Source organism: Manacus candei, unplaced genomic scaffold, assembly GCF_025592945.1.
Source record: "Manacus candei isolate 608988 ecotype Guabito, Panama unplaced genomic scaffold, ASM2559294v1 h1tg000090l, whole genome shotgun sequence".
NCBI lineage: Eukaryota > Metazoa > Chordata > Aves > Passeriformes > Pipridae > Manacus > Manacus candei.
Window position 1 is genome coordinate 316,919 of NW_026138138.1, and position 26,546 is coordinate 343,464.

Consider the following 26,546-nt stretch of genomic DNA (forward strand, 5'->3'; position numbering starts at 1 on the left):
GTTGTGATTAATCTTTTTAATGCTTTATTTTCTTTAGAAACTAGATGCCAAATCACTTATAAAGCTGAATTTTGCTAAAAACAGTGAAGGTAAGTGCAGTCATTTTCTGTGATGGTGTTTTGTTGTCTTTTGGGGTTTTTTCCTTAATGAGTGCTTTAATAAATTCTAGTTTATCTTACTCATGGTAAAGTTACATAGTTTTTGTTCTCTATCATGGTTTTTATTTTTTGAGTAGAATAACTTCTCATGAGTGATATGTTTACCTTTAAAGTTCAATTTCTGTTTTTCTTTACACTGGGGAGCTGTAAATTATTCAGCAATTTCACTTCACTAGAGCTGCTACTGCAGCAAGGTACTGTTTACTTTAAGGAAAGAATCAGAAAAGGCCAAATTTCTGTAATGTTATCTTATTTCTAACTTACCTATGGCAATATTTGCTGCTCACTTGGTTTTGAACAGGTTTTTGTTTATAAAAGGGATTAGACTTAAATGAACATGTGGGATTTTATGAGTAGAAGCACACAAGACAGCAGCCTCGAGTTTTATTTCTGCAAGATAAAAAATCTGCCATCTAAGAGAGGATGCTGGGAACAAAAGAGAAGAGTGGAGATGAATTCATCTGCTACAGAGCAGATAATGATTTCTTTGAAATGAGTGGCAAAGATTAGGTGGGAATAAAATTCTGGAGTGTCTGTCTCCTTATCTTACCAAAGTCCATGGACTACAAGCTTTCTCTGTAGCTGATGGATTTCTTCTGCACCTTGTGTTCCATCTGTCTCAAGAGCAGGGTGTTAAAAATTGATCAATAGTTTCTGTGGCCAAGGTTTTTGAAAAATACTGTGATATTGTGCTTTCCTTAAAGGAGTCCAGTTCATAATGCTGGTGTGGAATGATGACAGCCAGCCAGAAGCCTTTTCCTTAGGAGGGTGCATTCTGTGGCATTAATTGATCAAGGGAAAATGCAACAAAAGAGGAAAATTAACATGTTGTATTTCTGTCCATCAGCAACTTTTCTTTAAATCTTAGCATGTAGGATGGTTGCTACATATGAGGATCCTCTCTGTTCACACCTGTGTGATATAAAAGATCTTTGGGTATTGCAGTTTCTTCCATTTAATGATCCCTCCCGAGCTGAGTGCCTTCTATCCAGATCAACAGGTGGTTTTGCTTTTGCTAGAACTGAGAACATGGGCCTTTGCTCTCTGTTATGCAGCTGGAGCGAGCCCTCACATTGTACCAGTGGCTTGCTGTGTCCATCACTTGGGCCATACCCTGAGGCCACTTCCAGAAATCCCTTTCTAGCCTCCCTCTCAGTGTCAGTCCCTGGTGGCAGTGCCTTTCCTTCAGCTCTGCTGGCAGGAGCAGAGCCAGGCTCAGGTTTACCTCGTGCTGGGCTGGGAGCTGCCTCTGGCTCTCTGTGGGTGTCTCCTGGTTCATCTCTGGGGGTGTTTGTCTCTCCTGTCTGCAGGTGCTGTCAGCAGCCTGTTCTGGCCTCCCTGCTGCTTTGGATTTTCAAGTGGTAATTAGGGAAAAAAGAGCCAAATAGGCCCAACTTATTTCAAAAATCTCACCCAAACCCCCAGGTCTAGCAAACTGATCAAGTATTAATAATCTTTTTCTAATTACTTTCTGCTGAGATCATCCAGACATCTTTCTTTTTCTTCCTACATTGCCCCCCATCAGTTTGCTTGCTGTTGACATGCTTAATATTTATGCTGACCCTCCTGGGAAAATTCACAGCTTGATTAGAGCAGAAGCTGGGTTCCTTTTGAGTAACGTGTTCAAATTTAATGGCATCCTGCTTACCACAGTTGAATACAAATGCTCCCCTCTCCTAAAAGCACAACAGCTGCTGGGAACTTTTCTGTAGGATAGAAGCTAAACTTTTATTCCTGGGAACAAGAGTGTTCCAGAGCACTGGCCATGGTACAGGGGACAGGCTCATGTTATCAGTAGGTCTTTGGTTACAACAACAGGCTGGTACTGCTCAGATGTCAACCAAGTGACACAAACTTCTGTGTCGGGGGATTGAAGGCAATCGATTTCAAAACTTGCTTGTTTTATAGTTCTCTGAAGTGTTACTTTTTCTAGCTCTTTGTCTGCCACTGGAGAATCAAAATGTTGTTAAAACGCCATTAAATACTCTGAAGTTACACTTCATATTAAAAATTAATGTAAATATTCTCCACGGAGATAAGAGAAATTAGCTATTCCAAACAGTTGCAAGTCTTCATGTGAAATTTAAACTTTTTTACCTTCTATCAGGCAAGTACCACTGTCCAGTGCTATTCACTGTATTCACCAATAACTCCCATATTGTGGCCATCAAGACTACTGGAAATGTATTTGCCTATGAGGTAGGTTCTCTTGCATTTCGTTATTAATGTTTTATACTTGATGCATTTCATTCAAGATCACAGAATGTTTTAGAAGGACAGGTAGATTTTATTCTTATTTTACTGCCAGGGAAATTAAAGAGGTGAACCAACTTCACAAATTTTTGTCCAGCCTTTGCTATCAAAATAGGAACAACCTTAGAATGTGAATTAATTATGGTTTTAAAACCTTTTTTGAAGTTAATCTGCATGCACTGAATCTTGTAGATCAATATGAGTAGCTTTTATATGCTCCTCAGTTGAATTAAAAGACAAGTTTTCTGTTGTCTTCTTTCTGCTGTCATCAGCAAAATACAAATTGCCTAATTTCTACTCATATCATAATGAATAAAAAAGACTATTTTAGGTGGAGCTGGGGGAATAGCAGAGAGAATGCCTTAGTAGACACTTGAACTGCATTTGCATTTGAGTTTTGTGAACATTTCTGTGAACCTGAGTGGAATTTTATCTTTGCATAATCCTTGCTGTAAAAGCAATGTTTATTTATTTTTCAATACCAAATAAATCCTTCAATTAATGAATCCATATCCAGAGTTGTAAAAAGTCTGAACACTGAAACATCTGCTTTTTGAATTCTGGAGGGACTTTCAGACACTGAGAGAGGAACAAACTGAAACCATTACAATCAAGGAAGGGCTTTTTGAAAACTTGCTCAGATGTAACTGAACTGTCTTCATTCCAGCTGTGAGAGCAGTCCAGATTGGGTTCAGATAGGAAGCATTCTCTGTTCCTCCTAGAAACACAGGGCTTTGATTGCTGTGGTTAAAAGGCAGGGGTGAGTTGAAGAGTGGTCTCTGTTAAACCCTTGTCAATACTTGCTCTGTTTGCTGCAGTTTACAGGCCTGGGCTTCCTGAAGGAGCTGTGCCAAGAGGGTCTGTGTCCCATGTGGCACCACGTGAAGCAAAAGCATTTCTTGGGTTGTTATAAGCATGGAATTAATTTAGGGACTTGTAGAGGTACTAGAAAAATATTATCACTGTCATCTGAGGAGGACACAGGACATTTGGGTGAATAAGACAGATTCTGGGGGTTTTTTGCAGATAAGAGCTTAGAAAACTGAAAGCAAGATCTTTCTTATTTTGGCAGTACATTTATGATTAATTTGATTTAAACGGAGACTGCAAGATTCTTTTTTAAAAAAATCATCAAGCCACACAAAACTGTCAAGTTCTGTAGGGATGAGAGACAAAAGCCTCTTGTTTGTTGAAGCACATAGTGAAAATATTGCATGAGGTGAAATTGTTTCTTTATGATTTGTACTGTAAGAGTTTATTGATAGCACATAGTTACTGTAATGCTTACACATGAGAATCCCATTTCTAATATCAGTGTCTTTGCCTGGCTGTTAGGCAGTGGAGCAGCTGAACATAAAACCAAAGAGCTACAAGGATCTCCTGACAGACGAGCCCTTCACTCGGCAGGACATTGTGACACTGCAGGTAAACTTTGCTCCCTGTTACCTGTTGTACCATACAGCCCAATATAAAACCAGATTTTTTGCAGCAGGTGAGAGGTTGCTATTCCACTGTTCTAGCAGAAAACTAGAATGCTTGAACAGAGAAACTCTGCTGTATTTTCTTTGTTATCCAGGTGAGCTACAACGATGCCATGTAACATGGAAGAGCAGTGAGGTGTCCTACATGGTCTGTGGCATCAAAAGAAACATGGGTTAGAATGTGAAGTGTTTAAACTTTTAGGAAGTTGACATGTTGCATTAAGACTGAAGTTGATTGTCCATCTCACTCTTTTGAAGATGGCTAAAAGAGTCAAAGCTTCAGAAAAGCATTTTCTATAGGGTGTTTCTCTAAAGGAGAGTAAAATAAGCAGCAAATCAGAGTATTTTCTCTAAATGCTTTTTCAGAATGTTTTTCTTCTTAATAAATACCAGTATTGGTCTTTTACTAATTTTAAAAGAATTAAAAACGAAATTAAAACAACAGTATAAACTTCAGACTGTAAAAGACAGTTATTTACAGATGAAGTTTAGTATCAAAAGTTCTAAAACTTTAGTTTAAAAGCAGGCACTTATAAGCTTGCATGATTTGAAAACAGGGGAAAAAGGATTCCAGGATCATTATTATAGAAATCAAGAGTTAGTATGCATCTCATGAACAGTTCATTGCCACTAACCAAGACTAATACAGTCTAATTCAAATAGAAAAATATTTTTCATTTATGTCTAAATTTAAATTAAGTGTAGCCCTTCCTCCCTACTCCCCAGTGCTTCACAGCATGTTTTTAAATATTTTTACTCTGTTCCTTTGGGCCTGTTGCTGTTCAAGCTAATGCAACAAAGTAAAATGTTTTTAATCCAATGGAAGCAAAAAATGGAAGATCTTTTTTCAGACTGAAAGTTCCCAACAGAATGTAATTTCATTATAACTGCATGGTTGGTAATGGATTTGGAAATATAAAAAAGGACAACATGAATGGCTAAAAATGTGTCTGGGCAGCAGTATGGAAAATGAAGTTAATTTGAAAAAATAATTGAAATGTGCAGTCACTAAAAAAGTATTTTTGTGTGTTTTATAGGGTTGGAATTGAATGTATGTGTAAAGAGTGTGTTCTTCTTACTTGCCTAACCTTGATTTTTCACAGATGCTCTAGTCCCCTAAGTCTCAAAGGGCAGCAGCCAGCAGTTTAGTTATTCCCTGTGTGGGTTTTTATCACTACTTTTCATCTTCATTTTGTTCTTGACATGTTTCTGTCTCACTCAGAGGAATAACTTGGCACAAACCAAGTATATTCTGGTAGCTGGGCAGTCACTGGGGCATTGGGTGCCAGGAGGGCACGGCCATGCACTGCTGCCCCTCTCACACTGATGGCATGTTAAGGTGGCATCAGTAATGTGTGAGTAGATTTGTTCCTCTGAAGGAAACAGTTCATTAGGGGTTGTTGTTAACTTCTGCAGTGCTATACTCTTCCTAAATAAGTTTAGAAATAGCAAATGCCCCATCTTGGAATGGGACTGGAAGAGACTTGACCATCTGTATGACCAGATAAAGTTTGACCTTCACCAAATTGGTTTTTAATTATTTTTTTCAAGAAGAGTTTTCAACAAACAGACTAAAATGGCTTCAGGGTGTTGAAGGAGAATTAAGAGCCATTTCCTGCACTGCACATCACCCACTGCAAACTTGCATGTGTAACTTGATTTCTCCTGTTCAAATGCTGCCCTACTCTGACTTGCTCTGGTGAGACCAGGATTCAACCTGAAGTGGCATGACTAGTGTGGGCACTAAAACTGCTTGAGTGTATGTGATATAGAAATGTGTTGTTATTTTCTCCTGATATTTTCTTCATCTAAATTATTGAAAGCCAGCCTGATGTCTGCTGTACAGGCTCTCTTGCTGACAACCCTGCAGGCAGCGTGGTGGCTCCCCACTGCCAAGCTCTGCCACCTGTGGCTCTGTTCCTTAGCCAGAGTTCCTGACTGCAATCTGCTGTGTTTCTGTGTTTCACCAGAGCTCTGTCCCAAATCCTGCTTCTCTTAAAAACCTCTCAGTTCTGGGTTGAAATTCATCCCTTTGTTTTTTTCCCATTCCCCCATGTGAATTGAGCACTGTGGTATCCAAGAGAGCTGCAATTGGGAGTGAGTTGGTATCACTGACCCTGCTGTTTGGCAGAAAAGTAAATATAAAGGAAGTTGCTAGAAAAACATTCTTTGCTTTGCAAATATCAGCTGAATAGGGCTGTCTGTAATAGTGTGGCTAGCAGTAGAAATTAGCATTTCCAGAGGCTGACTCTGAATGTCCTAGGAAACAGATGAGGTACATACCTGTGTTTGGTAGTGAAATACAACATGATAAATGGAAAATATAAATAATGTGTGTTTACAGATTATTTGTATCATCACATTTTTCCTTATTGATACATAAAGGGAATTCCTACAGCTGCTAGGGGTGTTCTTTTACCAGAATAGCAATTGACCTCAAACTTGGCTTCTCTGTCCTAATATATATAATTTAAAAAAACCAAAAAAATTTGCTCTTTTCAGAGGAGACATAATTGCATAATATTATTTTTCTGTTCTCGGTGCTAAACGTTATTCAAACACCAATCATAATCCTTCCCTGTTATGTTTTCTGCTAAGCACCATCTCAGCTGGTAGCTTTGAATTTTCTGTCCTATTGCTATAAAGTTTACTTGTTAAAAAAGGCAATTTTTTTTAATTTGAAACTAAAAAAAGCAAAAGCACAACTTTAGTTGTTAATAATACTGTCTTACATCTATGATGTTCGTGTCTTTGCAAAGGAGTCCTCAATGCTTCCTGCACATCCACATACAGAAATTGCTTTTTCCCCTGTTGAAATGCAAATGTCCTGGGGTAGTGTGGCAGTTTTTCTTCAGCATATGGTGATATTATCCAGCCATGCAGGGCAGGAGGTAACGAGTAACACCAGACCCTGGGGTGTGAGATGGATTACCAGAACTGGAGTGCAGTTATTCAAGCAAAAGAGGCCATGGATTCTCATTTAATGTCTTGCTGATAATGCCAGAAATACATGTGACATTGTTCCATATGATGCCCTTCCTGGACACCAGCACTCCTAGTATGACTGCATACTTTAGACTCTAGCTCTTTACTTTAAAGTTGAAATTTCCATTTCTTGGCTTTGTGATCTTGCCACAAACTCAAGTCAAACTTTCCATCTTCTGCAGTACAGGTCTTACACTGTCCAAGTTTCTCTTTCCTTACAGTTTATCATTGTTTCATATAGTTTTTCTCCCATCTCTACCAGTTCATATCTCTCTTAAATGACCCTAACCCTAACCCACCTCCGTGGCTGCAGGTACAGCAGAGCAGACGTGGTGTGTTCCTCCCTGCTGGATGAATTGCAGTGTAGCCCTGTTGTGCCAGTGGCAGCAGGCACAGTTCTCTGCTGGCAGCCTGCAGAGAGTCTTCCCTAGTAGATCCATGCTAAAAAATGCATCTTCTTTGCACTGCAGAAGTGGAGGGGCAAAAAGAAGAAAAGAAAAAAGGGCGTGGATAAATGCTACCAGGTTTGCTCCTGTTAAAGGAAAAAATTGAAAGGCTCATACTGTTATGTGCTTCCATATGTCACTTTTATTGTTTCTGTATAACCCAATCAGCTGTGGACAAGATGTGGTTCCCAGCAAGCTGTTAAACAGCACTGACATTTGTGGCAGGAAGCAGAGCTGATGAGCAGAGCTGGAGGTGGGTGAACTGCACACTGTTAATTGATATTTCACTCCCCAGCCATTCCTCTTTGCTCTGTGTGACAGAAGGTCAGAGCAGATTTCCTCACAATTGTGGCTGAGGGCTCTGGGAGGGCCAGCCCTGTGCCAATGGGTGTGCAGAGGAGCTGGTAAAGGAGTGGGACGTGGTCACATGTGAAGGTGACAGCCCTGAGAATAATGAGGGATCCAGCATGGCCAACCACATGGTAGGAGGGGGATCAGGCCTCCAAGAAATCACACGGTCTAAAACTGCTGGGTTTAACCTGCTTTTTGGCAAGTTGTGTGTATGGTGCTTAAGATTAACAGAGTTTAAGCTGTTTCCCTAAGTAGGTAAAACTAGAAAATGACAGGAAAAAAACAAGTGGAATAAAACTTGAAATTAATAGTTTTCGTAGTTTAGCTTTCTGGAAAACATTAAATTTGAGACTTTTAATAGTCATGATAGTTAGCAACCCTTTGAAGTCTTTATCTGTGCTAATGATTTGCTAAACAGGAGTTTATGGTTTGTAACCTTAATAAGAAAAGCCCTGAGACTGCCAACCATGGTGATTTGAATGCATATTTTTAGACATGCTAAGACAAACAAAAGTAGGCCGAGTTACTCCTCATGGTTCATCTTCTGTTTTGGTTTTGTGCACTTACACAGAACTTATTTAAGTCTTTGAACTCTAGTCCTTAATCTTAACAGGATTGGGAACATCACCACGAGCCTGACCTTTCTCTGACCAGGAGCTTGAGGCTTTGATGGTGTGGGTACATCCATCTGCCCATCCCTGCGGCTTCTCGTTCAGACTGCTCTGGTTCTGTGCCCAGTTCCTGTCAGGGATGCAATGAGCCGAGCTTGGCAGCCTAACTATTAGTGTTTAGACAGTTTTCTTCCTGAAGTGATATGTCTAAAGACTGGGCACACTTCTAAAAGTTAGGTAGTCCTACCTTCAAAAAATGTGTCTCTCACGTTGTAGGACTCAGTACCATCAGTGAGGAAATGGGTTGTGTCTTCTGCAGCACAGGTTGGACTGGTCAGATGTGTTTCTGCTCTTGGGGGTGATAGAAACAAATGGTGTCTTGTGCTTAACGTTCACTGCGCTGCTCTCACACTTAGCATGCTAATTCTAATCCATGCTAATTCTAATCAAACTTCTCCTAGTGTATCATGATGCTGTGTTTTAGAGGGAGGAATAAATATGTCCCAGGTGTCCTGTGTAAGATGATACTCAAGTTTCAACTTGAGGAACTATTTGTGAGGGTTTTTTCCACTGACAGAGGGAAACCTGTTTTGGAGTAGGTGCATGGGTTGTCCCCCTTCTCAATGTGTGGTGACTCTTGCTTTGCAGAATCAGGAATACAAGGGGCAATGGTGGAAACCAAACCTTTGTAAGGTTTCCGTTTCAACAGATGGCCCATGTGGATGTGATGGAGGACCTTGTGCAGGAGACCTCAGTCTCATTTCTGGGGTTTGGAGTTGTCTCAGGTCTCCTGGAAAGCAGATGGATGGCTGTGGTCTGCAAGGAGTCAGAGTGCTGGTGTCAGAGGATACAAAAATGGTTAAATGGTTAAGAAACAGGTCCAAATTTCCTATTTCTTAGTAGTTTAACTTAAAGGTTGTCTGTGTCTAATGCAAGCTCTTAAAGAGAAAAGCTGTAATTTTTTGGCAGTCCATGTCTCAATGAAGATCTGTTGGAGGGGTAGAGTGGGACAGGCAAAACCAGAAAACTGTTATCTAGTGGTTGGGAAAGCCCAAAGGTCAACCTTGGAGTGCAGAATCACACAGCTTGATTTCATAAATGTGTTCTGGTTTTACTACCAGCAACAAAACTAAAAATGCACGCTCTGGTGGAAGAATACCATTTCAGGGGTGAATAAAAGGCATAATTAGGTCACTTAATAAATTATGGAGCTCCCAGCTCTGCTTGTATTACACATTTCTTTTAGCACAGATGAAATTGTCAGAACTTCAACACTGGTGGTCTGAGAAGTTTTGTTAAATTTGTTTGGGATAATATATAGTGTATATAATACTATTCATGTCAGGTCATAGTTCTTTGCATAATATGTTGCATTGTTTTTATCCTGACCTTGAAACTATTGCATATTATTCTGTTACTCTGGTATTTTAGTTTGAATTGTTTTCTGTAAGATAGAATTTCCATAAATGACTGGGTGTCCTGGACTGATGTTTTGACCTTTCTGTGCTCCAGAGGAGCTTGAGGAGAAAATCTTGAGGTAATTGTAAGAAGAGGATTAAGGACTGTTTAATAATAGTATAATGTAACCTGGTTCACCAGTAGGCATTCCTTGTCTCACTCTTTCTAACAAAAGGTCAAAGATTTGCAGGAAGTTGCCTAGAGATAGTGCAAAGACTCCCAGTTAATGGACTGTGTGTTTTTGCTGTTTTCCTCCCGTAGTCACTAAATTGAGTTTTCATAAGAGCATTTTTGTTGCTTTTTTTTTGTTTTTAAACATAATTCTGTAGGCACTAGTGGATGGCTTTGTATTTTTTTATCTTTCTGTGGTTTGGGGAGGATGGAAGTTGTTCTGTGTCCCCCTGTTCTTTTATTATGGTGGTGTCTACCCTTCAGACTAGTCTGTTGCAAGGAACTGGTGCCCACCAAGCTCTCTGACATTTCTTTTTTCAATTATTATTTTCAGGATCCAACAAACCTGGATAAGTTCAATGTCTCAAACTTCTTTCACGTTAAGAACAACATAAAAGTAGTTGATCCAGGTAAGGATGAGATGAAGGTGGGCTGAGAAAACCCCAGCCCAAATGTGGCATTGACTCTGTTTTCTGGATGGACATCCCTCAATGGCTGGTGCTTGGAAAGTTTCTTGGAAACATGAATAACTTGTGGAATCTGTCCCTTGCACATCAAAAAGTGTAAACATATTTTGAAGCAAAGACATGAGAACTTTTGAGAACTCCTTAACTGTCTCTGTTGAGTGCTGTGCAAACAGGGAAAGCTTTCCATGCCCTTTCAGAGTGAGTGGGTACATGAGAGAGAAGTGAGGCCTGTTAGCCTCGTACCAGAACCAAGACAAGGGAACCTACCTCTTCTCACACTCTCTGCTAGACCCCCTTCATAATTATCAGCAATGTATTGCCCATCCTTCTGACTTGAGAACAATGGGCATCTTCCAAGTAGGATTTTTCTCAAATAATCCCAAAATTATGGTTTTGGTGAAAAATACAATGTTTTTTTTCTACATATCTTAGACATTTGATTCTCATTTATTTTGTGATTTTTTGATAGCTAAATGCTTAGTAATATCTGCTAATATTAAACTGCTGAAGGAAAAAAATTCTCTCCTTTGCCCTTGTGGGTTCCTATAGACCTGTTTCTAATGAGGTCTGATTGCTAATTCTAAGCAAAGTGTGTTTCTCTGGGTCTTATTATGCTCATATCTGGTTTTTGGGGTTTTTTTTTGGTTTTCTTATCTACTGTTCTGCAAGCAAGCATCTCTTTCTATTTACCTGCTCAGAATAAGTGGGTATTATCTCAGAAATGGCATATATAATATCTAGCAAATAGTAGGCATATCAAGATAGAGAACAAGTGAAACTTTTAAAAATTAAAAAAATAAAATTAAAAACTAAATAAATCAAATTCTACAGTCCAGTCAAGCAACCTTCTCCCCCAGTATCACATGAAAGATCTGATCCTGGGATTTTTGCATCATAGGCCTGGCCATTCAGTGAGGAGATGAAGAACAGAAGTCTATATTGTATCCAACTTTATTTTGCCTTTATTGTTCTATAAAAATTTTCCAAGGCTTGAATGGACTTAGGTAACTTCTCATGGTTTCAAATAAATTTTTATAGTAATTGGATTAATTATTTTTTTCTTTTCATGTACATCATATTGGCATTTATTGTGCTATATTTCGAGCAACACTATATTACAGTGTCATAAGTGTTGCAATTTGTCACTGTCTGCAGGAATAAATATAGTAACTAAACCTTTTTGTTTAAAAAAAAAATAGAATTAATACCTGGCAGAGTTTCGTGTGATTAGATATGTAATAAACTGAAGGAGAACAAAATACAGTGTTTCTTTTAACTCTGAAGTGTTTTAACTTTGTCTTACCTAGATGAAGAAAAAGCAAAATTGGATCCATCTTACTATTTGAAAAATACAAACACAGAGACCCGAGAGACTTTACTGGAGCTTTATAAGGAATTCAAAGGCGATGATATTTTAGCAGCTACTATGAAGGCTCCTGAAAAGAAGAAGGTGGATAAGCTGAATGCAGTAAGTTGACTTAATTTGCAGTTTGGCACTGACTGACTTCTTCAAGAATGGTAATAGATGTTTTTCAGCTTAGGGGCCATATTGCAGCATAACCAGACACTGCTCCTTCTGTTTTCTGTCACATGGAAATTTGTCATAGATGAAAATCTGAGAATCGTATTGGGATTCCTTAGAACAGCATTGTATGTGTCAGTGAGTTTCTGTTTGTTAAATCATTGTAAATGAACCCACACATTTGAGAACTGGAGCACAATAAGAAGAAGAATCCTTCTGATGTGGTTATGATGTGTATGTTGGCAGAACCTTTTTCCCAGGTTGTAATCTCTCACTTTGAATTTGTTTATCATTGCTTCCTGCAGTTATTGGCAGAAAGAGCACACCTTGAGGGCAGTGCAAGTGAATCATTTCTGGTGTGGGCAAATATAGAAATCATCCACAGCTGCTTCTCCATTTCTTTTTCCACTGAAATGCAGGATTTTAGTGGAATATTTTAAAGGATGTTCTTACAGGTGCATGTTACTCTGTGTTCATGGTTCTCAAGAGAAATAATTCATCTACATCTAGATTTCCTACATCAAAGGCTGTTTGTAATGGGCAAGACTGAGTATTCTTCTGCCCTTTAATAATTCTGGGATGTGTGTGCCTACTTGCTTTGATTACAGCTCTTAGTGAGCAGGCTTAGGGACGGATTAGGGAATGGATGTGACCAAGAAGGAGGATCACATTTGCTCCTTTTTCAGGGCATTGTTGTGTTATAATAAAAAAAATGTAGGGAGAAGAAAAGGAGGGGAGAGACAATGGTGAGCTCTCACATGTTAGGGAGTGGGATTGTCAGCTGATGAGGTGGATGGGCATGGCTGTAACTTCCTTAGGGTGCAGTGAAACCTCGAGGAATGAGCACTGGCCTGGCCTGGATTCTTTACAGGCATTGCTGCAAAGCTGCTAAACCTGTCTCAGGGTTTATTAGATCTTTGTAATTTACTCCAAAATCCATGTGTGACGTTAACATTTCCTTTCTGCAGAAGAATTACAGGGCTCAAAATAGACAGTGGGAGCCGTGGGACAGAGCCTGTGCTGGCAGAGGGGCCCTGTGTGGGAGGGGGTGTTTTGCTCTCCCCTGTGCTATCTCTGCTTCACTGGTTTCCTTCCACTCACTCAGCAACACTGGAGACTTTTACAGATGTCTTGCCAGCAGTGCTCCTTTCCTATCTCCACCTGTGGACATACAAATAAATTCTCATAATAGAATCTTTGCATAGTGATGTATTAAACTGTAGTGGAAACATTAAGCCCCTTTGGCTCAGCTCATGAGCAGCCTTAACTCCAGTTTCATCAGAGCACATGTTGGGGTAGCAGATGGAGAATTATTGCTGCTCTGGATATTTGCTTCTGTCAGTAGGAGCTGGAGCAGAAAGTTTGCCCTCAGAAGGATGACATTTGTGTGTTTCTAGTGCTTATATAGTATCTTTAGGAGATAAATTCTAAGATCTAATGCCTTTTTCATGTGCTTTTTCCTCTGCAAACAGGCTCACTATTCCACTGGAGCTGTAAGTGCTTCCTTCACCTCCACTGCAATGGTGCCTGAAACTACTCACGAAGCAGGTACCAGAGCCCCTCCCTCCCTTCCATTTTCAAGTGTGCTCCTTGGCACACACACACTGATTAGGACTGAAGGAATGCACTGATGGCTGGTCAGTACCAATGCCATGGAAATGTATTCCCTAAGCAGATACAGACTTACTTTCCAGTGAGCTCATCCTGAAAATAATGGAGCAATTATGAATTAGCTTTGGCTTTGAATGGCAGTTACTTTTGTTGAATGGAAATTAATGGGACATTTTTTATGCCTAGGGACCACAAAGCGAGATATTCCCTTATGTAAGTTAGGAATGAAGTATAATCTTTCCTCAGATAGCATACAAAGTCTTGCCCACCTTTTTGGCCTACCTCAGTGTTGGTTAGAAGGACATCAAGTTTTGTGGTGATAACTTTTGATTCACTGCTTTTCCAGGTAACATGAGAATACATTTTAGTGCAATAAAGTTTTCCTTTTATTCTCCAGCCTAAACAAAAATGTATAAAATTTATTTAATTTGGATATTGATTAAATAGCTGAGTGATTAGTATTTCCAGTTAAAGAGAGAGGTCTGGCTTTGGGCACTAAAATTCAGACATCACACACTTAGGCAAAGATTGAATACTGTGTCTCCCAAGTTCAATTCCTTTACTTGGTGTATTACAGTGATTTGCAGGTGACTCTTTAAGTATTGAAAATATCTGACTAACTGGACATTTTGACAAAATGGAAATGGAAACATCCTAGATTGATCCTTTGGTTTGACTTTCCAGAAATGTCCAGTAGCAGCTTCATTTGTTTTCAGAACTGGGTAGGTCTCTGTATGTCAGCAGTTTGTGGTTGACTGATGACTACCTGCTTGACTTCCAAGACTGACAAGAAAAAATTTGGTTTCAAAGTAAAGTTTGTGGTTGGTAGACATTACTTGAAAATTATAGTTTGTAATACTAAATGCTTCTCTGATTTAAAATATAGATTATATTTTTGGTTCCCAAGGAGTTGGTGGTTTTCTGTACTGGAAAGTGTTTTGCACAGAGGTTGCAATATGAGGTTATTGGAGATAAATTGCAGGGTGTACAATCCCTGAAGACCCAGTACCCAGGGGAAGAGGTCAGACAGGGGAATCTGTGAATTGTTTTCTGATGATTTCTAGAGATCAGTGAGTAAGCTTCCAGAGAGCTAATTGTTTGTCTTCTCCTTTGCTACAGCTGCTATTGAAGATGATGTTGTGAGGTACCAGTATGTGAAGAAGAAGGGATATGTGCGACTTCACACTAATAAAGGAGACCTAAACCTGGAGCTGCACTGTGACATGGTACTGGCTACTCTGTAGATAAGAAACAGAATTGGAGCTGGCAATGGAAATGTCAAAGGAAAACAATTGTGTGTAGTTGCAGTAGATAGAGATAAATAACAAGCTTTCAGTGGTTTTAATGTATTTTCATACATACACAAAACTCCATTTGTTAAATCTAGGTATTATTTTATATATAATACTACTATATGTATAAATGTTCTTTGTAAGCAGTCCCATTGTTTTAATAGACTACTTACAACATGCCAAGGTACATGTTTAGAGCTTCAAAGGGACAGGATTAGTGACCCAAACAATGACAAAGAAGGAAGAGAGAAAAGAGAAGGCAGAGCACAGAGAAGAGAGAGTAACCCAAGGTTACACAGCAGGTTACTGACAGAACCAGGAAAAGAACCTCAATGAAAGCAAGAGCAGTCTGTCAGCCTGAGTATGTGTAGTTGAGATCCCCAGAAATGGTTAATTTGGTTTTAAAGCCTAAGCTTTACAGAACAGACCTACATGAAAACCTTAGAATATGTTTTTTACTCCCTGCTGTCTCAGTTTTAAAAGTTCAAGTTTTCAAACATCTTCCATTTGCCATTAGGAGAAGTTAATTTTAAAAAACAACAGACTAGAGTTTTTTTATAGTCTCTACAGTCTGATTCTGGGGGAAATCTGTGGCTCTTAAAATAATAAACATGGCAAGACTTACGATAGATGGATGAGCTGTGGTAACACTGATGTCTCGGACGTCACTGCTTGATAGTGTGTTTGCTTATTTATTTGTACAGCCACATCTATAAAAGGAAAAAAAAATTCAACATAAAAAGCCCAAACCTTCCATTGTTTGCTGAGATTTTTGACTCAGGAGATTATAGCCCTGAAGGTAGATGTTTTAGAAAGCTGAAGGATGGGAATAGAGGTTTAGATGGTAAAATTTCTGCTTGTTGTAAGCCTCACAGAGTTTAAAAGTAAGTGATGCTGGTTGGGAGCTGGGGTGCCTGGTGTGAAATCCAGAGATGTACTGGGAGAATGCATCCATTTTTGCCTGTGAGAAAGAAAAAGGTGCAAACAGCATAAACCTTCCAGCTTTCCCTTCTCTTCCTTTCTCTCCCAGGAGTCAGGCACAAGATATGTGCAAACATCTCGAGCTGATCTGTGGAACAGTCTGAGAACCTCCACAGCAGCCTGGTGTGCTGGGAATCCTGTAGGGCACTGCCATCCCTGCAGGTGTTTGCCATGCTCTTAAATAGGAACAGGGTAATAAGGCAAAAAGCAGAGGAAGTCAGTACAGCAATATTTGGGGGAAGCAGCAGAATGAGCAGATTGCATTGACTCATTTGTTTTGCCATATGTTCCAGAGTGGCTCCTGGCTGGAGCAGCCTGACTGCAGCTATTCCTATCAGCGTGGGCTTTTGGGCCACATATGTGACCAGTGGCACTCTGTCCTGAGGACCCAGTCTCAATTGCTCATTATAAACTTCCTGTATGATATCCATTGTGTTCCTTTTTTTTCAGATGAATTCCTATTCATCTCCCTGTCACACACAAAGCTTCCTCATGTACACATTGGAAGTGTGTGCTGTTTTACACAACCAGACATGCTTGAACACTGGCCTCCCACCATCTGTTCCTTTTGTGTTGATCAAATCTGTGTGAATTCAGCAGACCTTTGGCACTGCCGAGGGGAAAAAGATATATATTTAGAATAAATAGGAAAAACTTGCTGCTTTAGGGACGTTTTCACAACATCCACTTTAGGTCATCACCTTAGGTCTATGAAATCAGTCCTTTCCGGGAGGCACTTGTTTTTCTCCCTTTACTATATAAGGAGTTTGTGCTTCTAACTTTGGTTTTCCTGCATCACACTGAGGTTTAGGCACCTAAGGTCACTCAGTGCAGACAGAGCAAACATCTGTCACAAACATGGACATAGACCAGCTATGATTGCAAAGACATAGAAAATGGAGAAGTGCCAAAATCTAAGCATTGTTAAACACATAGTTCACCCTGCCTGTGAATATGCATGGAAACAGTCTTAATCATATGCCAAGTGTTTATCAGCTCTTCTGGCTTATCCAGTGCAGAGGCTGAACCAGTCCTGGGAGCTGCTTGGAGCTGTGTGGAGAAATTGTTTACAGACAAAAGTTGGTTTTCTTACAAAAGTGTAGAATGTGGGTAAGGTCCTTGAATACAATCAGGGGGAGCTGGGCTGTAACATAATGCTCACCCACATTAATGTGCACTGGCTTTTTTGTTAATTGCTGAGGGATATCCTGTGCTCTGGTTATTCTGGAAGCCACCCCAGCAGTGATCATATTTGTGCAGTACTGCAAATAAATGATTGTGAAATGCTTAAGGAAGCTTGAGGGGGAGGTTGCTCTATAAATATGGCAGATAAATACTGTGTCCAGTATATACTGTGCAACATTTGAATTGCATTTTAAAATAGTCTTATGGTTTAGATTTCAGTCTATAATTTGAGGTGAAGTCTCCTCACTAAAATAGAGAGCAGCAAGTGACATATTTGCTGTTTAAGAGTGTATGTCTGCTGAGTCTCCAGTTGTATATTCGTGCCTCTGGGCTGTATTTAAGCAAAATATTCTTGCAGTTGTGCTCTCGGCGCTCTGCACAGCTTCTACCCAGGAACTCTTGCCTCAGGACCCTTCTTGGGTTCTCACTCCCTCTCCCTTAATAGCTCTGTTGTCTCCTTTCTTTCCCATTTTTTGTGAGCTATCTGGCAGTATGGATTATTTGGAGTTCAGTCCATATGTACACATGGAAACTTGTTTAAAGATAAATCTAGGATTCTTCATATACAAGTACTTTAAGCTGTCAGTCAATAAGATTGATAGTGATGAAATTCTTCCTAGCACCAAAAACCTAATCTAGAAATGTTTTATATTGATCCAGGGGAGAAAATCAGTGTTGCAGTGTGATTGAAGTCATCAGTTACTTTGTGACATGATTCAGAAAGAGTATGAAATAGGGCTAGAATCCAGATATTTTCAGTGCTTGAAATCACTTGTTCAGAGCACCAGAAAACTTCACTTATGTTCCAGGAAGATGATGTGTGGTTTAAGTTATCGTCCTGAAAAATGCAATTAAAAGACTTCAGCAGATAAGCTGGATTTTTTTCTACCCTTTTGAATTTGTGCCTCAAATGAGCAAAGCCACACTCCTGTTCTCTCTGCGTCATAGCTCTGCCTACTGCTCTTTTTTGCTATTTGTTTTTCTCCCAGTCTTCTTATTGAGATACAGCATGTTCCTCCTGATGGGGACTAATCAGGTGGCCATTTGTAGGGATGTTTTCCAGGAAGCTGAGTTCCCCTGTGCATAAGCAACATTTGTTGTATATACTAATTGGATGCAAATTTACAAAAATGATACTTACCAGAAGTAATTCTGGCAAGTACAGAAGATTTAACAAGTGTTATCCTTTAAGTTCTAGTCTTATGCTTTGCTGAACAAATAAATTATGATGAAATAACTGATGAAAGGCAATGAATTTCACTGGATTTCTTGTATTTTATTTACTGTGATTTTTCTAGTCTCCTCAAGTTCTTTTAGCTGCTTTAATCAGGAACAGCTGTATATTATCCATGTGTATTCTGCTGTATTAGTCGCTAGAGTGGTGTAGTTATACCTTGTAGGTGGTGGAGCAACCATTTTTAAAAATATCTATGTATGTATGTATGTATAAATACATAAATGTAATGCTCGAGAAGACCCTGGCAAAATGATGAACCCTTGGTTTGGTGTTCAAACCTCCCTTCTCTCTTTGTGAGTTCCCCTCACACCAGTGGTCGCTCTGGGGTGATGATCTGGTGGTTAAGCACATGCTGATCATGGTAATTCAATACTAATCCATAACTGCCACAGCAGTTTTTGTAAATTCACCTGTCTCTCTCACTTTAAGGTTTAAGGGCAAGGTGACATAATAAAGAAGAATGTGAGATGGATTTCAAAGCTCCATCCAGCACTCCACAAATGTTTTTTGAGGTTTTAGGACCTGGCAAACTCTGCCTAATGATGGTGTCTTGGCATAGCTATCTGAAGAAGCCATTATTTGACAAACATTGATGTTTTAATCTTTTGAGGCCCTTTGACCTGTTAAACATGCCTGTGATGTACAGTTGTGTAATCCAGCCCCTGTTCTTTGAAATCATCTCCTTTTGTGTGAGGGACTGTTCTGAAGATCAGAAGCCTGTAGACTTCTTATCCATTTCCAGTGGGAAAGAAGTGAGTTGCTGTAAAAATCCTTTGACCTCTTGGCATGATGAGGTTCTCCATTCTTCCTGAATCTCTCATTTTCTTTCTGACTTAAACCTCCAGTCTTGCTTTCCGTCAGTGTCATGGCACTGTCTGGCAAATAACTGGCTGATGTTTTACCAGTGTCTGTCCACTCAGTTAATATGACTGTAGGGATGAAGTACAGTGGTCTTGGCGTAGTTTTAATGGCTTGTTTCATGTTTTTTCATCAAAATAGGTGATTATAGGAAGAGCTGCAACTTTCAACTTTGAGAGTTCTTGTCAACAGAAACTAAAAACAAACAAACAAAGCTGTGCTTTTCCAGTAGAAGAGCAGCTGGATAAAAATGTTTGTTGAAGAGGATGTTGTTTCTTCTTGGTGTGCTTTTTCCTCAAAGTGCTACCCTAGCAGATCTATTGCTCTTTGTGGTGGAGAGTGGGATGGCTCTGCACAGCCATCTTGATTAACAGGTCATTTCTAGGTTGTTCTAAGTAACTGGCAGCTCATACTTCAAATAGTTTAACTTTGGGGGCATTAACAGCTGCTTGTGGTTTAACCCCAGTCAGCAGCTCAGCCCCACACAGCCACACACTCACTCCCCACCGTGGGATGGGGGAGAGAACACTTGTGGGCTAAGATAAAGGCAGTTTAATAGGTAAGGCAAAAGCTGCACACACAAGCAAAGCAAAATAAGACATGAATTCACCACTGCCCATGGGCAGGCAGGTGTTCAGCCATCCCCAGGACACCCACAGTGGTGACTTGGGAAGACAAACTCCATCACTCTTAACATTCCCCCCCTTCCTTCTTCTTTCCCCGGCTTTATATGCTGAGCATGGTGTCATATGGTCTGGAATATCCCCTTGGTCAGTTGGGATCAGCTGTCCTGGCTGTGTCCTCTCCCAACTCGTTTTGCACCCCCAGTCTGCTCACTGGTGGGGTGGGGTGAGAGGTAGGAAAGGCCTTGACTCTGCGAGCCCTTCTCAGCAATAGTGAAAACATCTCTGAATTATCAACACTGTTCTCAGCACAAATGCCAAACCCAGCCCCGTGCTAGCTGCTCTGAAGGTTCACTGTCCCCCAGCCAAAGCCAGCACACAGCCATGCTGGAGAGAGCAGGAACATTTTCATGGGAGATGTCTGTAGGAAATGCCCTGTCTGGCTGCTGCCATCGTGTGCCTGTCCTCAGTGCTGTTTTGCAGCAGTGAAGGGGCAGTGGGAGTCCCTGATGACCCCCTGTCCATGCCTGAGTGGGACATTCAGCGTGGGGTTGTCAACCACTCCCTGCACTGTGGGGCTGCTGCCCGGGGCTGTCTCTGCATGGCAGCCTTTGGCCTTGGATAGTTAGTGGGAAGGCATTCTGCACATTTGGACCCTTTCTGCCTTCCCAGCTGCCCTGACAAGCTGGATTTTGGAAGGGAGTTGGTTGTTATTGGATTGTGCCACTAGATTTTTGACGTTTTCAGGCATGAGGTGCAGCCATCCCATCCCAGCTGTGTCTGCCCCTCAGTGATCCTGACCCTGAGGATGAGGAGGATGGAGTTACACAGCCACTGCTCTGCATCCTTCTCTGACATATTTCTTGTTTGTACCTTGGCTCCTTGGCTGCTCTGATGAGAGCATGGGTGACCTTGGGAGGCTGATGGCTACCAGAGCTGTCCTGTCTCCATGGAAGTTGTTACAGGTTGCATCTTCTGAAAAGGTGGGATTTATTGCAGGCTGGAGAAATGCCAGGGAGCCTCCATGGGACCTGCAATATCCCAAGTTTTACAGGTGCTGGAGGTTGCTCAAGCAATTAAAGTTGCATCCTTGTTTAGGCTGTGTCTACCAGTGCTGTGCCCTGCTTGCCAGCCCATCCTTATCAGCACCCAGCCCTGCACTGTGCTGTCTGACAAGCTCCTCAACCCTTGTGTGATGACAAATTTGAGAGGGGTGGGAAGAGGATTGTTTTCTTTTCTACCACTGCAATAAATGTAAGTTAGAGGGAAAGTAATAACTGTGGCTAGAGACGCTGACTCTGCCTCTGCCTCTGGAAAAGTAGTAGTTAAAAATGACAAATTAGATGAGTGAATTACATGCCTTATTTCACTTGAATTGTGCTCAGCTAAACTGATTGATTGTCCCTATGTTTGCAAAAAAGTGAGAAGTAAAACTGAAGTGTGTCGTCTTTTTACTGGCATCTTGTCTAAGCTGAGCATCTTGCTTAGACTTTGAAAAAGTTTTTGGTAGCATAGTGAATGTCAGTATTGTGTAAGAAATGCCTTTTAAAAGTGAAATTTAGCTATCTGCTGAAGTCTTTGCTAAGTAGCTGATTAAATTACCGTGGATTTCTGTGTAATGAGAATGCATTAATTCTTCTCTTTGTTCTAAGTGAACTTTGAGGCTTTGAGGTAGCAAAATAGGCAAATGTTTGCTGTCAAGTCAGTAATCTATTACCTGAGGCATAGTTTGCTTGTTCTGATTCTTTTTTGTTACCAGTAAGTGTCTGGCCAAGTGTTTCCCCCCCAGTGCCCTGGTGCTTTCCTGTCTGCAGTGCTCCCTCACTGAGCTGTGCTCCTCTGACCACGGACCCCAGAGTGGCCCCAGCGGGTTTGCTCCCCGTGTGACCAGGCTGGGAAAGGGGCCCCTTCCCTCAGCTGGGGCCTTCTTGAACTGAACCACCACAACCTGTCCCAGCTCAGCCCCTCTGGCACACGGGAGAGCTGTCAGCAGGAAAGAAGAGCTGGCAGGGAGTGATGTTTAGGTCTGTAGTAAACGTTTTTCCTACAGGAAATGTCATGGGCTTCCCTCAATGAAATTCTTCCTATGCTTCTACACTGCACTTTTTGGAGCTTTTGATTTTCTTGTCCCTCTTGCTCTGAAATGTGCTCCTGGTCCGTTGGTGCATAGTGAAGTAGGACAGTTTAAATGCCCTTCCAGAACAGTATTGCACATTGAAATGCTCTAGAAACATTTATATGTCCAGTTTCTTTCCATGCCTTGGAGGAGGGAACAAACACTTGCACCTGATAGATGGTGATTCCTGAAACTGCTCTATTACAGTTGGCTCTGACTACACCCTAAATAAAGCCAAGCTTTTATTGCTGAGTTCTTGTCTGTGTGGTGGGTGGGCTGTGAGGACTACAGATTGAAAGGGATGGGGAGGACTGAGTTTAAACCTTACCAAATCACCTATTTATGGGTTCACACATTAGAAGGGTTGCTGAATGAACAGTTACAAGATTGAAAATTATATATATATATATATATATATATATATATATATATATATATATATAAAAGGGATGTAAATGGATTAAAGCTAAACAAAATCCACCTTGTATTTTAAAGGGGATCTATGTTTAAAAGACTGAAGGCTTTGTTCGAAGCCTTAGAAATTTCCATCACTAGTTCATGCCTCTTAGTAGCAGGATTCTGGCATTCATGTGATAAGATGAAGGCTGTAGAATGCAATTTTAATTTGTGAGGAATGAGCTTTTCATTATTTTTGCTTTGAAACATAGGGTTAATGAGCATGTAGCAAGGCTCCATAGTTTAGCACCATTACTACAGTTCATCCAATTTAGAGGGAGAAAAAGAAATAAAAGGGAAGTGGAATTAGCACAAGAAAATTATACAGATGTGGGAATGACAGCTGAATGCTTAGTGTGAAATTTCCCTTCAAGGTTCATGCACATCCTCAAGGGATGGAGCATTTTGAAATGATTAGCTCTTCACATAGTAAAGCCTTCTTCCTTGCAGTCATGGCAACGACTCAGGAGCTCCCCTCTTTTCCCATCTCCTGTACCTTGGCAACAGGAATGCTGCAGGTTTTTAATCTATTCCTGTTTGGCTCTTCAGCTGCCCAGTTCAGCTTCTGAGTTTAGGTAACTTGCAAATGTAATGACCCACTGTTACTAATGAGAAAGGAGAGCTGCAAACTGGGAAATCAGCTGGGGACATGGCTTGCTGTCACCCCTCAGGCCTTAGGATGCTGCAGGGGAGATGAATTTTGTCTTGTTTGGAGTCACCCTTGATGGCCCAATGGAACCTGGAATTGGCTTGGTTAATAACTAAGAGTGGAACAAGGTAAAATCTGCAATTATCCTAGAAATCTGTTGTAAGCAGTCAGGGTTTTTTCTGTTTGGCTTTGGTTTTCTAAATTGTACATTCCTTTCTTTAGCATTTTCCCTGTGTCCATGATCTCACAGTTTCCTGTCAGTTATGTTTGCACAGTCATTCTTAGAAGCAATCTCTCTTTAACTCTGAAATTTGTCTGGACCCAGTAACTGGTAGAATGGTGGTGTTTCCATGTGGAGTTACCTGCTAAGTGTGTTGGCTAAATGGAGACTTAAGCCTACTTAGAAAACCATTGGGCTGTGGCCCCATTAAATAGACATATCTGTGAGTCATGTTAAGACTACCACTGCATACCCCTGGCAAGATATTGCAGTAGATGTAAAACATGGTGTTTCTCTGTCAGTAGTTTTCAGATCAGGTTGACAAGGTGGCGTTTTTCCCTTGACTTTCTTATATGTAAGTTGAAGTCATAGTCAGCAGATTAAAATAATTTCAGCCATTTCCTGCTTCATGTAAAAGGAACAGAGAGGAAGTTAGCTGTTACTGTTGAGGGCAGTTTGAGAACTGACCAGAACAAGAACAGCCAGAATTAAAAAGATAGCCCGGAGCACACAGCCAGTACTGAGGGAACAGAAACCTGCACTGCCTCCTGCACTCCTGCATTTCCAGGGCCTGGACCATCCATCCCCTCCTTCTGCAGAAATGGTGTGGGACAGGTGGGGGGGAGGAAGTTTCTGAAGAAGCAGACAGCTTTATATTCAGAGACTATGGGTCTGACATCTTCCACGAGATCTTACACTCAAATAACAAAGTCAGGTTTGTTTATATATATTTGTCATCAGTCTTTGTATTTGGAACAAAGACTTCAAAGACTGGCCTTGTTTGTATGGTCAGTGCAGAATGTAACTTCATTACTGAGATCTGCACCTTCCCATAAACCTCAAGCCTTTTTCTCCTGCTTTGGGCAGGACAGTGCTTTAAAAAATCCCTGAAATATGCTTGGCAGTGTGAGATTTGGCAAGAACATTAACTGCTTTGAATAAATCAGATCATCTGAGCCAGATATTCTAGATCTACTGCATGATTGAAACTGGGGTTTATTACTGACTGAATGCAGACCTATTTTTTTGTGTCTACTAAAAAGCACTCTAAAAGGTAATGGTAATGTTGCTAAGGAGCTGCTTACCTGCCAGATGTATCTGTGTGATGCATGAGGTGACCATGGGAACCAATTTGGTGACAATAATTGAAAGAAAACCTTGCAGTGAAATGATTATTCCATGTATACTAAATGTTTCTGCAGTTGCATTCAAAAAGCTTGTTTGTGGGAAAGAGTGTAATAGCTAGAAATCCATTTAGAGAGAAGGGTCAGCATAGGTCCTGCATAAAAAATACATTACTAGAGCTAGTTTTTTTGATGTATATTTTACAAATCGTGTTTTGAAAATAAATAGGAAATCTGTATGGGCTTATCAACTTTGTGCAAATTTAAAATGGTTTGCTGTGTATTCCTTGGGGGTTCAGTCTTTTGCCTCATTTCATTTTTTGTAAAAAATTAATTACAGGTTGCTGTATTCCCCCCCGAGAACTTATTAACTATGTCTCTCTCTCTGAAGAGTGCTTGGCTCTCATGAGATAAAGTGCCTTAGGCTAAAAGCTGCTGATTCCATTTCCGATTCATGAAGAATTTTTTAACTTATTTTTATCCTTACTGACACTTTTCACGAGTGATAACCAATAGCACTGCATTGGGATCAAGGCTGTGACGATCTCCTCTGATAAAGGAAGTGTGTGCTGCACAGGTGATTCTTCAGGGGTTGAATTTTACTTGAAGGGTTAAGTACAAAGATTGTTTTAAAGCATATGTGCTGAATTCAAAGGAAATATTTTCAAATTTACTATAAGCATTACAATGGTAGGAAAACCTCATGTTGCTTGATATCTTTTGTTGGATATAGTTACTTAAAAGTTGCCCTCAGGATGCCCCCAAAATACATGTCCTGAACACATGTTTCTGCCCTAAAGCCATTATGGTACCGTTCCCATTTAACTCAGGAGTGAATTGTGCAGGAAATCTGAAATAATGGCTGGTGTAAGATTGCATTAGAATTTGCTTCCTTTTTCAGTTATGGCCCAGCTGACAACTGTCATCTATATCTGTGTAGAGTAATTAAGAAGGAATCATTATAAAGAATTTATAATGGTAGGTAGACTTTGGATAATTAAGAGACATTTCAGTGCAAATAAAGAGGGGTGAGAATGATTGTGTTTCAGATGAGAAAATACAGAAAGTTGAAGTTCTGTAGGGTTCCACATGAATACTTTTATGGATTGGCTTATCAACAGACAGATTATTTCACCTGTAAATGACTGCACCCAGCCTGGCTGTGGTCTCTTTGCTCTGAAGTCACTGCAGGTTGTGTGGCTCAGTCTCAGTGTCTGGCAGCTCTCAGAGCAGGAATGGTGTCACAGCTCTCAGAGCAGGAATGGTGTCACAGCTCTCAGAGCAGGATTGGTGTCACAGCTCTCAGAGCAGGAATGGTGTCACAGCTCTCAGAGCAGGATTGGTGTCACAGCTCTCACACCAGGAGTGGTGTCACAGCTCACACCAGCAATGGTGTCACAGCTCTCACACCAGGATTGGTGTCACAGCTCTCACACCAGGATTGGTGTCACAGCTCTCACACCAGGATTGGTGTCACAGCTCTCACACCAGGATTGGTGTCACAGCTCTCACACCAGCAATAGTGTCACAGCTCTCAGACCAGCAGTGGTGTCACAGCTCTCAGACCAGCAGTGGTGTCACAGCTCTCAGAGCAGGATTGGTGTCACAACAGTGCAAAGTGAAGACAAGGCTTGTGTGTGTTCATTTACAGCCCTGCTGGGGCTTTGCTTGCCAGCACACAAGACAGTAAGGGTATTTTTAAGGCCTGTAACAACTCAAATTTAGATGTATTCTTTTGTAAAACTGGAATAGATGTATGTTCATAATCCACAGTGGGGCTGGAAAACGTGTCCAAGTGTAGAAAACAGGCTGTTTCTCTACTTGTATTTGAGCATCTGAAGGTATTTTGGTATTGCAGAGAAGAGAATTCATACAATTACAATGGAAGGATACTTAGGTAGACAGTTAAGTTTTTCAGAAGGTACTGTTTGAATGCCATGGCTCATAAATTCAAATAAATAACTTTAATTTGCTCTGTAAAAGTGAATTAGAAGTTGGCAATATATTTAGCATAATTTCTTTTTATTTAGAGTTTTGAAAACAAGTTGTCTTTTTTAATTTTCCTGTGTTCCAGTGATTTGAATCAGTCCCATTTTTACTTCCAAGTGGTGAAGAGGACCAAATGCTTCCCTCCCAGTTAGCTTCAATATGCTCTCAGTGGAGCAGAGAAGTCAGGTTCTTTCTTACTCTGGGAAATGAGCTTTTTGCAGTGCTAGAAATCCCCCTTTGGAACAGGATTGTAATGCACTGCTGGAATTAAGTTACTTGGAAGTCTCTGAGTTTACCTGCTT

General features: G+C 40.5%; 1 protein-coding gene across 1 annotated transcript in view; it reads left to right on the top strand.

The window, feature by feature from the left end:
- Positions 1 to 26,546, top strand: part of PPIL2 (peptidylprolyl isomerase like 2) — a 66,414-nt gene that overhangs the window by 13,703 nt on the left and 26,165 nt on the right. Inside the window, exons 6-12 of the mRNA XM_051767967.1 lie at positions 38 to 89; positions 2,266 to 2,357; positions 3,747 to 3,836; positions 10,249 to 10,324; positions 11,689 to 11,849; positions 13,376 to 13,451; positions 14,634 to 14,740. Of these exons, the coding sequence (XP_051623927.1) occupies positions 38 to 89; positions 2,266 to 2,357; positions 3,747 to 3,836; positions 10,249 to 10,324; positions 11,689 to 11,849; positions 13,376 to 13,451; positions 14,634 to 14,740 (654 nt within the window). The remainder of the gene's footprint in view (positions 1 to 37; positions 90 to 2,265; positions 2,358 to 3,746; positions 3,837 to 10,248; positions 10,325 to 11,688; positions 11,850 to 13,375; positions 13,452 to 14,633; positions 14,741 to 26,546) is intronic.